The sequence below is a fragment of the Tamandua tetradactyla genome, chromosome 13, assembly GCF_023851605.1.
Source record: "Tamandua tetradactyla isolate mTamTet1 chromosome 13, mTamTet1.pri, whole genome shotgun sequence".
NCBI classification, from domain to species: domain Eukaryota; kingdom Metazoa; phylum Chordata; class Mammalia; order Pilosa; family Myrmecophagidae; genus Tamandua; species Tamandua tetradactyla.
Genome location: NC_135339.1, coordinates 55,931,268 through 55,949,703, shown reverse-complemented (window position 1 = coordinate 55,949,703; position 18,436 = coordinate 55,931,268). Strand labels below are relative to the sequence as shown.

The following is an 18,436-nucleotide window of genomic DNA, read 5'->3' as shown; positions in this document are numbered from 1 at the left end:
TAGTTTGAGATAAAGGTGAGAAACAATTTACATGTTCTTCATTAGGAAACTATTTAAATAAATCATGATGCATCTATATCTGGTATGAGAAAGGAAAAAATCATTTTTGTCTGTTTCATAAGGAATAGTTGATTAGGTTCCAGGCACTGGTCTAAACAGTTTAACACACATCGATTGATTCGAGACTTATCAACTCCCAGTGAGGTAAGGACAGTAAAAATCCATTAACATTTAATAGATGGAAACATTGGGACACAGAGACTTTAACTGATATTAAAGTCTCAGGGGGCTCAGGAGTCTCTTCTCGTCATCACCACCCCACCTGCCTCTAAGTAGTGTGTCCACGTGAACTTTGGGGAGCAGAAAGCACGGTATCCTAGTGTTCTCGTCTGTAAGTTGCTAGAATGCGATATACCAGAAATGGAAAGGCTTTCAAAAAGAGGAATTTGTTAAGTTGCAAATTTGCATTGCTAAGGCCATGAAAATGTCCAAATTAAGGCATCCAAGAAAAGATACAGTGGTTCAAGAAGGCCGATGATTTGTAGTTTCTCCCTCAGCTGGAAAGGCACATGGCGACATCTGCCAGCTTTTTCTCCAGACTTCTTCAATGGCTTCCCAGGGGTGTTTTCTTTATGTATCTCCAAAGGTCTGGCTTTGTATATTCTGTTGGCTCTAGTGGCCCTTTGAAAAATGGATCTGCTTGGGCCAGACTCCTTAGAACCTCAAATAGTTCTATCCCCCTATCCCATATTATTGATAGCTCCTTATCAATAGCTCCTGTGAAGCTTATTCCTACCAAGGATAGGCCAAGTCTACTTGAATTTAGGCCTAAGAGTGTCCCCCACGGAGCTTCTTTTTTTGCTCAGATATAGCCTTTCTCTCTAAGGCAGCTCAGCAGGGGAGTCATGTCCCCTGTGTGGGCCATTTTGTAGGGATGTAAATCTGCCTAGCAACACGAGGCAGGACCCCTGGGAATTAGCTGGAATCCAGCATCATGGGAATGAGAAAGTCTTCTTGACCAAAAGGGGGAAGAGAGAAATGAGACAAAATAAAGTTTCGGTGGCTGACAGATTTCAAACAGAGTTGAGAGGTCATCTGGAGTTTATTGTTTGCACTGTAGTTTATCCTTTTTCAATTATTGTGTATTGGAGTGATTGGAGGGAATATCTGAAACTATTGAGCTGTGTCCCAGTAGCCTTGATTCTTGAAGTTTATTATATGAAGATATATCTTTTACAATGTGATTGTGTGATTGTGAAAACCTGTCTGATGCTCCTTTTATCCAGGATATGAATGAATTAGTAAAAAGACATGAGGCATGACATGCAGATGTGAAAGTCTCACTGGCAGTGTGGGATGTGACTCCCAAGGATGAGTCTGGTCCTGGCACTGTGGGCTCAACCATCCCATCCTGACCAAAAAGGGGAAAAGAAGTATAACTAATAAACTATCAGTGACAGAGAGAGTTCAAATAGAGTCGAGCGGCTACTCTAGAGATTGCTCTCACAGAAGCTTCAGTTAGACATTTCTACCTATCATAACCTGCTAACCCCCAACCAGGACCATTCCAGCCAATCCCTAAAGAACATTTAGGGCAATTTATAAGATTCCACAAGGGTTCCATACACTAAAGTGACTTTACAGAAATCTACAACCTCCAAATGGGTCCCTGGAACACATAAGTCCTGAAACCTAGAGGGACCAACCTCTCTAGAACATCAGATAGTTCCATCTCCCTACTCTATATTATTGACAGACCCTGCCAACATGGAAAAATTAGAATGGCTATATCCCAAATATCCCTAAAGAGAGGGATAGAAAGATCAATTCATTGTGATGGGCACTAGAAGGACCCTTTCTATCTAAATGTTATCATATGGAAGTTGTTTCTCTGAGATTATTTAGTATTTCCAGGGAAGACTCCTCCAGTATTCTGTAGTTGGCTGTTGGGTTCTTGTGAGCAGAGTGTGGAAGGGGCTGAGGGTCTCAATGCCATGTGTGGAGCTTGGAAACCCGGATTCTAGTACAAGACCTTGTACTGATGGATTGTTTTTACTCCACCTTGCTGACTCAGCAGTTACTTAATAATGATAGTGAGGGATTTGACTAGAGTATCTCTGAGGTCCCTAAAGTTGTGAAATATTTGTGATAGGATACTGAAGGAACATCACTTGAAAAAGAGAAAAGCAGAGCAGACCCTCAATACTCAGGAAAGAAAAGATTGTTCTAATTAGAGCTAGCGAATTTGTTTTTTTCCAAACTTTTCTAAACTACATTTTAACCTACTGGTGTTGCATTCTTAACAGTTCCTGTTTTTTTTGAAAGTTACAATTCATAGTGAATTATGCAACACTGAGTTACATAAGATTCTCAGAAAATATTGGTCAATCTCTTAAATTAATGTATTGCCAGGATAGGAAAGTCCAATAGTCCAGAGAGGGGGTCCAAGCCTAATCTCTGCCACTCACAGACTGTGTGTTCTTGGGAAGGCATTGAATTCCTGAGGTTTTCTTTCATCACCTCTAAAAATGAGAATACTTTTATGGAGGTGACCATTGTGATGACCAAAAGAGATAGAAAGGATGTCAAAATGCTTTGTACATTGCCTGGTTCCTTGTAGTAATATATGATAAAAACAGTTTGAAAATACCAAAGTAGTATTGTATTTTAAAAATAATTTCTCTAAATGATTGAAAGCAAATCTGATAGTGCTTTACAAAAAAAAAGCTTTGGAAAAAAACTGTATTCCCATTAGGAGCTTGGGTGAAGTGTTGGGATTCAGTCGTGTTACATTTAGCTCCCCAGGGTCCCTCATGCTGTCTCCCAGGTCTGCACGTGGTGGTGTCCTGTGCCTTTGCTGTGTTGGGAGCAGTCCCTGTCTCCTGTCTCTCACCTAAGGCCACACGGTGCTGTTCCCCTAGAACCTCTTTTCCTTGCTTTACAGAAGTCGTTGGTGGGGTGGGGTGAGACACTGGGAAGGGGAAAAGTCCTTGACTCTCAGTCTTCCCCACTGACTTTCTCTGACCAGGTCTCTCCGTAATGGGGCTGAGCTAGTTTCATCCCCACTGCGATGGGGAAGGAAGCAATCAGCCCCTTGGCTTTTTGTTTGGCTTCTTATGAGCATTTGTGACCCAGTGTATCAGAAAGGGGCTCCTACTTGGTGTGAAAGACATGAGTTGGTGGTGCTTTCATTGTAACTGATGATTTTTGTTTACTAATATTTTCCTCCTGGCAGCTAGGATGCATTATGGTGCCCTTCAATGGGGCCCAAATGACTAGTTCGGATCCCTGCATTGTAGTAGTTGTCAGTGGGAAAATCTCATATTTCCCCCTCATTTACAAAATAAAAAACAATGATACTCATTCTCCAGGTTTATTTGAGGTGTTCAAAGGAAAAGTGTGTGGAGAATTCTTAAAACCTATTATTACGCAAAAAATGATTTTTCCCATTCAGCGTGAATGCATTATTCTTGATATTTTTTTATATATCCAACTGTAACTGTTAATATAACACCTTAAAATATTTCAAAAGATATCTGTTTTCAAGGACAAGGTATTACAGTTTTAGCTGAAGTCATAAGAGGAAGATACCTTTTTTTAAAGCAAGTACTTAATCACCTGTATTGCCCTAAATATTGTCTCATACTAATATGTCATCATAAGAATTCAGAATATTGGCATTTAAAAAAAAGTCATCTGTTCTAGTGGTTATTCATCCTGACTCATATTGCAGTCATCTGGAAGATTATTAAAAAGTATATTAATGCCTGATCTTTTCTCTAAAGCTGCCAGATTTTGCACATGAGTATATACCACATCCAGTTACATTTGAGTTTCACATAAATCCAAGATAATATCTGGGATATTTTGGGTGTTTGAAAGCAGGTATCTGGGCCACTCAAGAACAGTCACTCAGTTGAAACCTCTCTTTTGAGAAAAACAGGTTTTCTTTTTCTTTCTTAACTAAAATCTTCTATACTTTATAATTCCTCCAAATCGTAGAGATGCACTCGTTTGATATTTCATAGCCAGCCAAAGTCCACTTGGAAAAGACCTAAGTTGATGTAGGTGATGAGCCACTGCAATGATTGGTAGAGCACAGGTCAAGGGGGCACTGGGTGTTTATAAGGCATTCAGTTCCAAGCTTACCAGCTGCCTTAGGAGAAAGGAAACGTTCCGATGGATCCAATTTTAGTCCTACTGCTGTGTCTCTCGTGTTTGCTCCTCCTTTCACTCCTGAAACAGAGCTATGGGAAAGGGAGGCTCCCTCCTGGCCCCACTCCTCTTCCAATTATTGGAAATCTCCTCCAGTTAAATCTGAAGAAATTCAGCAAATCCCTAGACAATGTAAGTATGTCTGACGCTCTTCCAGTGACTGTAAGGGGAAAGTAGCATAGATCTGCACTGCTAAATGAAATGTGTTCCCAGAAGCCAATTGTTAAAAGGATCATTGTATTACTGAGTAATTGTAATGCTAATTTTCAGGCTAGTCATTGTCAACAGTAATTGAATGAAGTAATGTGGTTTAGGGAAGTAAGACATAGAAAGCTAAGATCGAAAGAATACAAACAGTGATGTGCGAAATGGCCACATTAGGGCTTTGCTTTCAATGATTTTTCCATGGTTGCAGAATGGCAGTCTCTGTGATTAGTGTAGTTTTGTTCGGAAAGCTGTATTTCCTCTTGCAGTGGTGTATCAAGGAGCTGGGAAGGTTGGGAACAGTGTTCCCAGCAGGGAGATGCATTTAATCACTGATATTGTATAGAATTCCTGTGGGTATGGTGATAATATTAACAAATCAGACTTTAAGTCAATCATTATGGTTTACAAACTCTATAGTAAACACACTCTTTTATGTTAAATAAAAACTTTTATTGCCTCTCCCCAGCAATCAACCATTTGGGATTTTAATGATAAAGGGTGTGGTGAATTGCTTCGCACATATTAATTACACAAGTAATGATTTTCCAATTCAATGTGGATGCATTATTCTTGGGATTTTATGTATATGCAGCTGTAACTGTTAATATGACACCTTAAAATATTTCAAAAGCTATCTCTTTACAAAGACATCCCCAGTCCCATTTCCTCAGACTGCCTCTAAAGCAGTGTGTTCTGTGGAGATTTGTTACAAAACTTTTGAAAAGATGAAAATGATGGTCGAAATCAAGGAAAGAGCCAGGCTTTAGTGCCAGAGGAAGTGAGCTAATCAATCAGGGCGCAACATATCCTGAGAGGGCTCTGGGGTGCAGATGCTGGAGGAGGGAAGAAGCTGGTGTTCCTGTAGCTTCATTTAACTCCAACAACCATCACTGTCCTCACACTTTTTCTGCATTGGTGCCAGCAGGGGTTCTCAAACTGGGTCTGGGTGAATATTTAAAGTAGAGTTTTATAGGGATCATCATAGCTCTACTGAATCTGAATTCCCAGGGCCAGAGCCCAGCAACATGCATTTTGAAAGCCCTTCCTGATGATTCTGGACTGTCAGCTTGGGCCCTGGTTCCCAGGCAGGCACCAGGAGATGACACATTCCTTAGGCTTTAGTTGGGCCAAAGAGGATTTGAATTCTGCCCTTCTGCTTTTCAGAGGTGGAGCCCTGGGTCAGATCCATAAACTCTCTGAATTTCAGTTTTGTCATATGTAGAGTAGGGATAGATAACCGTATCTTGAGAGTTTGTTAAAAGCATGATTGGAATAAGGTTTGTACAAAGTTCCTAGACTTACATCTAGCACACACTAGGCATCCCATGAACAGCAGATTATGCAATCTATATATAAAAGAAATGTTTGATATTGTGGGTGAAGATTAAGAAACCAGTGGTACAAAGGGATATCAACCTGAATTACATACAACTGTTTCAGCCCAAAGAAATACCTTTGTGATTAACGTTTTCCCTGTTGTTTGGTTTCCCAGCTAGCCAAAGTCTATGGCCCCGTGTTCACAGTGCATTTGGGCATGAAGCCCTCCGTGGTGTTGCATGGGTATGAAGCCGTGAAGGAAGCTATGATTGACCATGGAGAGGAGTTTTCTGCAAGGGGATCTTCCATAGTGTTAGAAAAAAGTCATCAAGGACTTGGTAGGTATGTGTGTGTGTGTGTATGTGTGTGTATGTGTGTGTATGTGAGTGTGTGTATGTAGTAGTAGCATACAAAAGACCAGATTAAATTCATATTCTAATCTCGGAATACCAAACAGCAAGAAACAATCCACTAATAGAATACTGATTTTTTTTCTTTGTTTCTTTGTTTTTTTTCACATGGGCTGGCACCAGGAATCAAATCCAGGTTTCTGTCATGGCAGGAGAGAATTCTGCCTGCTGAACCACCATCGTACTACTCCCCAAGCTTTTTTAATAGGACGTTTTATTGAGTTATATTCAGATACCGTACAATCCATCCAAACTGTACAAGCGATAGCTCTCAATAAAATCACAGAGTTGTGCATCCATCACCACAATCAATCATAGAACATTTTCATTACTCCAAAAAGAAAAACTCTATATCCCTTTTACCCTCCTATTGTTGACACTTTCCATTGGTTAGTACCTTTGTTACAATTGATGAAAGAATACCAAACATTACTCTTAACTATAGTCCATAGTTTACATTGGACATATTTTTCCCATATACCACCCTATTATTAGCACCTTGTAATAGTGAAGGACACCTGTTATAGTTCATGAAAGAACGTTCTTTTATTTGTAATGTTAACCATAGTCAACCACTACGGGCTCACTGTGCTCTACAGTGCCATGTTTTATCTTCTCACTTTCCTTCTAGTGACATACACAACCCTAAACTTACCCTTTCAATGACATTCATACCCATAATTCAGTGCTGTTAATTAAATTCACAATAATGTTTCATCACCCCATCCATTTCCAGACATTTCCAGTCAACTTGATTAGAATTTCTGCACAAATAAGCATCAGTTCCCCATTCTCTATCCACATTCTGTCTCCTAGTAATCTCTATTCTAGATTCTAACTCAGTGACTTTACTTATTATAATTAGTTCATAGTAGTGCAATTGCACAATATTTGTCTTTTTGTGTATGGCTTATTTCACAACATAATGTCCTCAAGGTTAATCCATGTGGTCACATGAAACAAGACTTCATTCCTTCTTACAGCTGGACAATACTACCTTGTAGAAGAATTTCTTTCCTTCTGATAGCTGAATAATATTCTATTGGATGAATGCACCACACTTGATTTAACCATTCATTGGTTGATGGGCACCTAGTTTGTTTCCATCTTTTGGCAGTTGTGAATAATGCCACCATGAATGTAGGTGTGAAAATATCTGTTCACATCTCTGCTTTCATTTCTTCTGGGTATGTAACTAATAGCCCGATTGCTGGATCATAAGGCAAGTCTATTCTTTGCTTCCTGAGGAACTGCCAATGAATGAATTTCCACATCCTCTCCAAAACTTGTAATTTTTTGGTTTGATGAGGTTCAGATGCGACAATGGAGGAAATAGACCGCCTGTAGTATGTGTGTGTATTGTGAGTGGTGGGACCATTACAAATGCCAGTTGTAGCATCTCTGACAGAGGTTGGCACATGGACATGCCAGCCAGGTCTCCCCTCATAGGACCTCCTACCTGAAACACCATATTGTACTAGATTTCTATGCCTGCTAATACAAATTACCCCAAAATTAGTGACTTAAAACTTCACACATTTGTTATCTTACAGTCTGCCTGTATCTGACTTTTCGGTAGGCACATCTCCTAAGCACAACTGGCAAGATTCTCTGCTTTTAAGCACTCATGTGAATAGATTACACCTACCCTATAAACCAGGATATATTCTCAGTCTCAAGGGCCTTAATGTAATGAGATCCGCAAAGACCTTTGCCATGTCAGGTAACATGGTCACAGGTTCCAGGTTTAGGAGGTGGAGACATGCAGGGGCCATTATTCTGACCCCCACACCTTTGAGGGAGGATTTTCTCCTGTTTCCCATCCTGGTAGGAATCGTTTACAGCAATGGAGAAACATGGAAGCAAACGCGGCGCTTCTCACTCATGACCCTGCGGAATTTCGGGATGGGGAAGAGGAGCATCGAGGACCGCGTCCAGGAGGAAGCCCGCTGCCTTGTGGAGGAGCTGAGGAAGACCAACGGTGGGTGACTCCTTCCTCTGTCATGGACCTCACCACACTCATCTCTTCTCTGATTTGGCCTGGGAAGAATTGCAGCAGTTGCTGACCTTTCTGAGGAATGGCTAAGTTAGCCCTCAGCTGGGGAGCAGGAAGCTTCTCTATGTGGGTGCCCATGTGATTGTAGGTACAGTGAGGACATAAAAGCCTCAATTAATTGCATCATTATCCAAGCTTTGATTTTTTTCACTCAAAATATCCTGACAGTAGGAAATTATCACAGAAAACGAGGACAAAGAAAATCCTGTGCCAGCTAGCCACTAATTTACATATAACGGGCCAGCAAGTAAGAATTTTAGGCTTTGGAGCCAAGAGGCAAAATGAGAGATATCATCTGTGTATTTTGTAACTGGGTTGGACCTGTAACTATTTGAAATATACCACTGAAAAATGCAAAACCATTCTAAGCTCACAGATCTTCCAAAAACAGACAGGTTAGAGCTAGACTTGAAGAGCATAGTTTTAAAATAATAAATTAGCAATGTAAGTGCTTTAATTATTCACTACTGTTCTGTTTCATATATTTCAAGATAACATGGAAAATTATGAAAGATGTGCATACATAACACTGGTGTATGAACATTACTTTTGATAAGATTTAATCTGCTACTAGATCATACTTACCATCTCCTCACTGTTTGAAATTTATCTCTGTTCTCAATTCTGCTTAATTATTTTAGTTTCAACTTTTTTTTATGGCTATTACGAATGAGAACATTAGTATAAGTATTTCCCTCCTATTGCCAACTCTAAGACTCTTGTTGAGCTTCCAGTGGCACCTGATGTTTGATTCATTCTGTGATTCTGAGAATCATATTGGAATTCAAATGTCCCCATCCTCAGTTTTTAATTCCTTCTATTAAATAAGTAAGAAGAAAGGGTGGAAGGAAGATTTTCATCTAGAAACATAAAGGAATGTCTCAAATCCTTTAAAAATATCTCCTTGAGGTAATATAAAACTTTCTTTAAAAGCTCAGTCTTTTTTTTTTTTAATCTAGAAAGGAAGCTGGCACAAGGCCAGTTAACTCTTCAATGTCTAATAGTTTTTTCACAATGCATATAGCTCAAGTCATCTAATTCTTTCTACATGTATGAATTGTAAAAATTAGTTCTTTTACATCTCAGGTTATGGAGCAGTTGAACACAACAATCTCATTTTATAGATTCACTCTACTACATTTTTTGCCTAAATTAGTTCATTTGTAAAATGAAAATAAAACCCCAAATGATGGCCGAATGTAACAACTTACAACAACTCACTGTGTCTGGCTCTAGCAGCTTTTACCTCGAGGGCATATTGTGGGAGGAGGGTCACCCTGGAGAGGACTTTCCCAGGGTGGATTTCCCAGCTAAGGCAAGGGCAGGGACCCACACAGGGGATACAGATCAGTGCCAGAAAGTGGCAGAGTCAGGAAAGGGGCCATAAAGCCTTTTGTTCGGCTTCCCAGAGCTGCACTTTCATGGCCTGCCCAGCAGATGGCAGACTTCAGTGAAGTTTGCAGTGTTGGCAAGTCCTCATTTTTAAACCTCCATCTCTTTGCTCCTATCAGGGCTGGGGTTGAAACAATGGTTGCTGGTCCCTGTGTAGGACGGGCTGAAACTGCAGTTCAGAGCTGAGACCCAGAGACTCAATTTGGTGATCAAAAGCCATGATCAGTGCTCAGCCATACCCTCTCTCACCCCATTCTTCGGGAAAAGGCTACTGTGTGAAAGTTACTCACAGTTTTTACCGCAGTTTCTCAGTCTCTTTGTCCCACTCTTCGCTGAGTGCTGTGGAGTGCTCCCCTGGCCTCCAGAGCCCCAGAAGAGTTGTTTCAGACTGTTTCTGCCTGTCGGCTAGCTGTTTTTGTGGAAGGAGTACTCCCTCTGCTGCCATCTTCTTACCATGTAAGGGATTTTAGAAATAGCTTCTCTTAATATGTGTTTTGCCTGTGGATTCACAGGGTTACAGAATAGTGTGAGTAAGGCAGCAGTGCCAGGCTGAGCCATATTAGAGCCTAAAGCAACAGAAAATACGTCCACCCTTATATTCAGATTTTAATGGCTATTTTTTAAATGGCTGATGGTTTTAATGAAATATTATTGATGACTTTGTTTCCTTTAAAGTCCAGAAAGTAAAATTAGGTTCAATTCTGTTTTTCTTATAAATAAAGTATTTATCTTGAAATTATGAATTTTAATTTACCAATATTTCAGTTTGAAATATTACACTACTTTAATCTTACGGGTTCTAGTTTGCTAGTTGCCAGAATGCAGCGATTGGTTTTTAATAAAAGGGGGTTTATTTTGTTAGTTCTTCGAAGAAAGGCAGTTAACTTTCCCCTGAGGTTCTTTTGTATGTAGGAAGCACAGGATTGTCTCTGCTGACCTTCTCTCCAGGCCTCTGGGTTCCAACAACTTTCCCCGGGGTGATTTCTTTCTGCATCTCCAAAGGCCTGGGCTGAACCTCGAATGCTGTAATGAGGTATGCTGAGCTGCTTGGGGTGTGCTACGTTGCACTATCTTCTTTAAGCACCAGCCAACAAAGTCAAACGTCATTCATTTTAGCAGGCACGCCGCCTAGCCAACTACAGATGTAATTAGCAACAGATGAGGTTCACATACCATTGGCTCATGACTGCAGCAACAAAACTAGGTGCCTTCACTTGGTCAAGTTGACAAATGAATCTAACTACCACATTATGGAAGATATGTCCTTTAAGTATACAAAAAATTGTCGATATTCACTTCGTCATTTATTTTGGCATTACGTTTGATTTTTTGAAATATTGCATAAAATATGATTTTTCCTAATTGCTGAGATTTTGCTGCCTCCTTAAATTTTGTATGCAAGAGGAATGCTTCACTCATCTCACCTTAGTTTCACTCCTGAAAGTCAGATGAGTTAAGTGGATGTTTGGAAAATATTATTACATCGGTTAGGATGGAACAATTAGTTCAGTTATTGGGGTAAAGGGTATGTTCGATTTATTTATTTTTGAAATTTTAACATTAATTTAAAAAATTTTCCCCAAACTATGACAAGAAAGAAACAGAAACATTCTTAACATATTATAATTCCTTTCTATATATATAATCAGTAGTTCACTATATCATCACATAGCTGCATATTCATCATCACAATAATTTCTTAGAATATTTGTATCAATTCAGAAAAAGAATAAAAAGACAACAGATAAAAATTCATACATACCATACTCCTTACCCCTCCCTTTTACTGATCACTAGCATTTTGATCTCAGTTTATTTTAACATTTGTTCCTCCTATTATTTATTTTTATTCCATATGTTTTACTCATCTGTTGATAAGGTAGATAAAAGGAGCATCAGACACAAGGTTTTCACAATCACACAGTCACCTTGTGAAAGATATATCATTATACAATCATCTTTGATTGTATCTAGAAACATGGCTACTGGAACACAGCTCTACATTATCAGGCAGTTCCCTCCAGCCTCTCCATTATATTTTGACTAACAAGGTGATATCTATTTAATGCCTAAGAATAACCTCCAGGATAACCTCTCGACTCTGGAATCTCACAGCCATTGACACTTTATTTTGTCTCATTTCCCCCATCCCCCATTTGATCGAGAAGGTTTTCTCAATCCCTTGATGCTGAGTCTTAGCTCATTTTAGGGTTTCTGTCCCAGATTGCCAGGAAGGTCCACATGCCTGGGAGTCATGTCCCACATAGACAGGGGGAGGGTGGTGAGTTTGCTTGTTGTGTTGGCTGGAGAGAGAGAGAGAGGCCATATCTGAGCAACAAAAGAGTTTCTCTTGGGGTTGACTCTTAGACCTAAAGTTATGTAGGCTTGACCTATCCTTTATGGGGTTAAGTTTCATATGAACAAACCCCAAGATTGGGGGCTCAGCCTATAGCTTTGATTGTCCACACCGCTTGTGAGAATATCAGGAATTCAACTTGGGGAAGTTGAATTTTTCCCCTTTCTCTCCATTCCCTTAAGGGGACTTTGCAAATACTTTTTTATTCACTGTTCAAATCACTCTGGGATTTATTGGGGCATCAGTCTGGACAAACCAACGAAATCTCATGCCCTACTCAAGATTCTATGTACTTATGGTGTTCAGTTAAACTGACCACATAAGTTATATATGGAACTGCAGTGGTAAAAATATAAATTTTGTACCAAATAAACATTTTTTGCTTTTGTCTCACACACGTTATAATTTTTAAATATTAACTATCATTTATTTTCAACACCCTGCAGTAATGACATTCCTATGTTCTTCCTCATGCAAAAGCAACTTTTAAAATTTGTACTTTTAGTCACTATCATTACACGCTCTAGGATTCCTAGATCATACCATCTCAGTCTTTATTGTCTATCTTTCTGATTTCATTTATGCGCCCAATCCTACTCCCTCTATCATTCTCACATTCAGCTTCATTCAGTATTTTAACATAATTGTATTACAGTTAGGTAATATTGTGTTATCCATTTCTGAGTGTTTACAACCAGTTCTGTTGCACAATCTGTATCCCTTCAGCTCCAATTTCCCAATATCTTACCCTATTTCTATCTCCTGATGGTCTCTGTTGTCAATGAAATTCTCCAAGTTCACTTGCTAATGTCAGTTCATATCAGTGAGACCATACGGTATGTGTCCTTTTGTTTTTGGCTAATCTCACTCAGCATAATGTCCTTAAGGTCCACCCATGTTGTTACATACTTTATAACTATATTCTGTCTTATGGCTGCATAATAGTCCATCGTATGTATATACCAGTTTGTTTAGCTGCTCATCTGTTGATGGGCATTTTGGCTGTTTCCATCTCTTCATACTTGTAAATAATGCTGCTATAAACATTGGTGTGCAAATGTCTGTTTGTGTCCTTGCCCTCAGGTCCTCCAAGTAGATACCTAACAATGTCATTGCTGGGTCATATGGCAATTCTCTAATTAGCTTCCTGTTGAACTGCCAAACTGCCTTCCACAGTAGTTGTGCCATTTGACACTCCCACCAACAATGGATAAGTGTTCCTCTTTCTCCATATCCTCTCCAACACTTGTCATTTTCTGTTTTATTGATAATGGCCATTCTGGTGGGTGTGAGATGATATCTCATTGTGGTTTTGATTTGCATTTCCCTAATAGCCAGGGAAGTTGAGCATCTCTTCACGTGCCATTTGGCCATTTGTATTTCCTATTCTGAGAAGTGTCTGTTCAAGTCTTTTGCCCATTCTGTAATTGGGTTGGCTGTCTGTTTGTTGTTGAGTTGAACATTCTCTTTATAAATTCTGGATACCAGACCTTTATCCGATATGTCGGTTCCAAATATTGTCTTCATTCATGTCGGCTGTGTTTTTACTTTCTTGATGAATTTCTTTGATGAGCAAAAGTGTTTAATTTTGAGGAGTTCCCATTTTTTTCTTCAGTGCTCGTGCTTCAGGTGTAAAGTCTAGGAAATCGCCTCCTAGTGTAAGATTTATAAGATATCTCCCTACATTTTCTTCTAACAGTTTTATGGTCTTAGATCTAATGTTTAGGTTTTTGATCCATTTTGAGTCAATTTTTATATAGGGTGTTAGATATGGGTCCTCTTTCAATTCTTTTGCATATGGATATCAAGTTCTCTAGGCACAATTTATTGAGGAGACCGTTCTGTCCCAGGTGAGTTGGCTTGACTGCCTTGTCAAAGATCAATTGTCCATAGATGAGAGGTTCTATATCTGAACACTCTATTCTATTCCACTGGTCAGTATATCTATTTTTATGACAGCACCATACTGTTTTGACCACTGTAGCTTCATAGTATGCCTTAAAATTACATAGTGTGAGACCTCCAATTTCATTTTTCTTTCTCAGGATATTTTTAGTTCTTCAGGGCACCCTGCACCTCCAGATAAATTTGGTTATTGGTTTTTCTATTTTTGAAAAGTCAGTTTTTAAGATTTCAATTGGTCTCACATTGAATCTGTAAATCAATTTATGTAGAATTGCATCTAAATTATATTTACTCTTCCTATCCATGAACATGGTATACCCTTCCATTTATGTAGGTCTTCTGTGATTTCTTTTGACAATTTCTTGTGGTTTTCTTTGCATAAGTCTTTTGCATCTTTAGTTAAGTTTATTCCCCAATATTTTATTCTTTTGGTTGCAATTGTTAATGGAACTTTTTTTCTATATTTTCCCCTCAGATTGTTCATTACTAGTGTATTGAAACAGTACAGATTTTTGATTGTTGATCTTGTAACCTGTCACTTTGTACTCATTTATTAGCTCTATTAGTTTTCTGTGGATTTTTCAGGTTTTTCGACGTATAGTATCATATCGTCTGCAAACAGTGAGTGTTTTACTTCTTCCTTTCCAATTTTGATGCCTTGTATTTCTTTTTCTTGTCTAATTGCTCTGGCTAGAACTTCCAATGCAATAGCGGAATAACAGTGGTGATAGTGGGCATCCTTATCTTGTTCCTGATCTTAGGGGGAAGTTTTCAGTTTTCCCCCATTGAAGTTGATGTTAGCCGTGGGCTTTTCATATATTCCCTTTATTGTGTTGAGGAAGTTCCCTTATATTTGTATCCTTTGAAGTGTTTTCAAGAAGAAATGATGTTGAATTTTGTCAAATGCCTTTTCTGCATCAATCAAGATGATCATGTAGTTTTTCTGCTTTGATTTGTTGATATGGTGTATTGCATTAATTGATTTTCTTATGTTGAACCATCCTTGCATACCTGGGATGAATCCTCCTTTGTCATAGTGTATAATTTTTTAATGTGCTGCTGGATTTGACTTCCTAGAATTTTGTTGATGATTTTTGCATCTCTATTCATTAGAGATATTGGCATTTTTGGATTTTTTTTTTCTTGCAATATCTTTGACTGGCTTTGGTATGAGAGTGATGTTGGCTTTGTAGAGTGAGTTAGGTATCTTTCCCTCCTCTTCAATTTTTTTGAAGAGTTTGAGCAAGATTGATACTAATTCCTTCTTGAATGTTTGGTAGAATTCACATGTGAAGCCATCTGATCCTGGACTTTTCTTTTTGGGGAGCTTTTTAATGACTGATTCAATTTCTTTACTTATGATTGGTTTGTTGAGGTCATCTATTTCTTTTTGAGATAATGTTGGTTGTTCATGCCTTTCTAGGAAGTTGTCCAATTCATCTGCATTGTCGAATTTATTAGCTTAAAGTTGTTCATAGTATCCTCTCATTGCTTCTTTTATTTCTGTGGGGTCAGTATTATGTCTCCTCTTCTATTTCTGATTTTACTTATTTGCATTCTCTTTTTGTCAACCTCTTCCTCTTCTTTTTGTCAACCTCGCTAAGGGTCCATCAATCTTATTGATTCTCTCATAGAACCAACTTCTGGTTTGTTGATTTTCTTGATTGTTTTCATGTTCTCAATTTCATTTATTTCTTCTCTAATCTTCATTATTTCTTTCCTTTTGCTTGCTTTGGGGTTAATTTGCTGTTCTTTCTCTACTTCTTCCAAGTGGACCATTAATACCTCGATTTTTGCTCTTTCTTTGGATATAAGCATTTTAGGACAATAAATTTCCCTCTTAGCACTGCCTTTGCTGCATCCCATAAATGTTGATATATTGTGTTTTCATTTTCATTTGCCTCAAGATATTTACTGATTACTCTTGTAATTTCTTATTTGACGTACTGGTTGTTTAAGATTGTGTTATTGAGCCTCCATATATTTGTGAATTTTCTGGCACTCTGCCTATTATTGATTTCCAGCTCCATTCCTTTATGATCTGAGAAAGTGTTGTGTATGATTTCAGTCTTCTTAAATTTATTGAGACTTGCTTTGTGTCCCAGCATATGGTCTATTCTTGAGAATGATCCATGAGCATGTGAGAAAAAGGTATATCCTGCTTTTGTGGGGTGTAATGTTCTAGAAATGTCTGTTAAGTCTAGTTCATTTATTGTATTATTCAAATTCTCTGTTTCTTTATTCATCTTCTGTCTAGATGTTCTGTCCATTGATGAGAGTGTGGAATTGAAGTCTCCAACTATTATGGCAGATGTGTCTATTTCTCTTTTCAGTGTTTGCCTCATATATTTTGGAGTATTCTGCCTTGGTACATAAATATTTATGATTGTTATGTCTTCTTGTTGAATTTTTCCTTTTGTTAATACACAGTGTCCTTTTTTGTCTCTTTTAACTGTTTTACATTTGAAGTCTAATTTGTTGGATATTAGTATAGCTACTCCTGCTCTTTTCTGATTGTTATTTGCATGGGATATCTTTTCCCAACCTTTCACTTTTAACCTATGTTTATCCTTGGGTCTAAGATGTGTTTCCTGTACACCGCATATAGATGGGTCCTATTTTTTAATCCATTCTGCCAGTCTATGTGTTTTGATTGGGGAATTTAATCCATTAACATTTAGTGTTATTACTGTATGGGCAGTATTTTCTTCTACAATTTTGTCTTTTCGATTTTATATGTCATATTTCATTTTTCTTCTTTTTACCTTTACTGATGGTCTTCATTTTATACTCTTTTCCACACCTCTCTCTCCTGTCTTTTCTTAACTGTCTCTCATGGTCTATTGAGTATTTTGCCAAACTGGTCTTTTGGTCACAAATTATTTCAGTGAATTTTTGTCTTTAATTTCCCCCTCATTTTTGAAGGATAGTTTTGCTGTATATAGAATTCTTGTTTGTCAGTTTTTCTCATTTAGTGTCTTAAATATATCATCCCATTGTCTTCTTGCCTCCATGGTTTCTGCTGAGAAATCTACATGTAGTGTTATTGGCTTCCCTTGTATGTGATGGATTGCTTTTCTCTTGCTGCTTTCAAGATTCTCTCTCTCTCTTTGACATCTGACATTCTGATTAGTAAATGTCTTGGAGTATTTCTATTTGGATCTATTCTCTTTTGGGTATGCTGCACTTCTTGGATCTGTAATTTTAAGTCTTTCATAAGACTGGGAAATTTTCGGTGATAATTTCCTCCATCAGTTTTTCTCCTCCTTTTCCCTTCTCATCTCCTTCTGGGACACCCACAACCTGTATCTTCATGTGGTTCATTTTGTCATTGAATTTCCTAAGTCCCTGCTCATATTTTTCCATTCTTTTCCCTATATTTTCTTTTGCTTGTTGGATTTCAGATGTCCCTTCCTCCAGTTCACTAATCTTATTTTCTTCCTCTTATAATCTGACATTGTAGGTTTCCATTGTTTTCTTCATCTCTTCTACTGTTCCTTTCATTCCCATAAGTTCTGTGATTTGTTTTTTCAGATTAGATTTCTTCTTATTGTTCATTCCTTGCCTTCTTTATGTCCTCCCTGAATTCACTGGTTTGATTTTTGATGAGGTTTCCATGTTTGTTCATACATTCTGAATTAATTATTTCAACTTCAAATTATCTCATTTGAATTGTTGATGTGTTCCTTTGACTGGGCCATTTCCTCAGTTTTCCTTGTGTGATTCATTATTTTTTGCTGGCGTCTGGGCATTTAATTACCTTGATTGGTTTATTCTGGAGATTTTCACTTTTTTTTCCCTAGGATTTTCTTGCTGGATGACTTTGTTGTCTATCTGTTCTTTGACATACAGTTCAGCTTATTCTAGTCATCTGGCTTAGGTTTTGTTTAATAGATTAGAATTTTTCAGTTCATGTTTTTTTTTTTTTCTTGCCCTGCCTGTATGGTGCCTCCCCTCCCCACCCCCCGTGCTTAGGAGGGTCTACTCAGGTATTACAGACCCCAGTCAGATTTTCCCAGGCCAAACTGGTCTCCTCTCAGGAAGAAAGAGTCACCTGCATCAATTTTCCCTGAGGGTGAGACCCAGTAGATTAAAAGATTTTCCTATGTAGTCTGTGTCTCTGGACTCTGTATTTTTCCTACCCTGCCCAGTGTTTTCTGCCTGCAGGTCCCACCAGCATAAAGTGATGTCGTCCCTTTAACTTCAGCAGACTCTCCCTGCTGGGGGCATGGTGAAGACAGAGGAGAGGTTGTAGGCTGGCTTTAATCACTTCCCTTTTCCAGGCCCTCGGGTCTGAATTCCTTGGATGAGGGATTCCTCCTGAGCTGGGCCCTACCCCTCTCCTGGGAGGGCACAGGCTCCAGACAAGCTCTCAAACAAGCCTGTTTCAGCCTATGCCTGGGGCAGTGGAACCCGAGAAGACTTGCAGCTGTATCCATACAGTAATCAATCTGTAGAAACACAGCCACAAAAGAGAAAAGGAATAATCCTTTTCAGAGAAGAACCCATTCCTCATGTTTGCCAATCATGAGCTTAAGTTGGTACATTGCTCTGTGTATCTCCAGGTCTATGTGCCCC

At 38.6% G+C, this 18,436-nt stretch overlaps 1 protein-coding gene across 1 annotated transcript in view; it reads left to right on the top strand.

Moving 5' to 3' along the window:
* Window positions 1-4,132: 4,132 nt before the first annotated feature.
* The window catches only part of LOC143654028 (cytochrome P450 2C19-like), a 28,390-nt gene continuing 14,086 nt past the window's right edge, over window positions 4,133-18,436 (top strand). Inside the window, exons 1-3 of the mRNA XM_077125490.1 lie at window positions 4,133-4,347; window positions 5,915-6,077; window positions 7,981-8,130. Coding sequence (XP_076981605.1) covers window positions 4,180-4,347; window positions 5,915-6,077; window positions 7,981-8,130 — 481 coding nt within the window. The 5' untranslated portion in view covers window positions 4,133-4,179. The remainder of the gene's footprint in view (window positions 4,348-5,914; window positions 6,078-7,980; window positions 8,131-18,436) is intronic.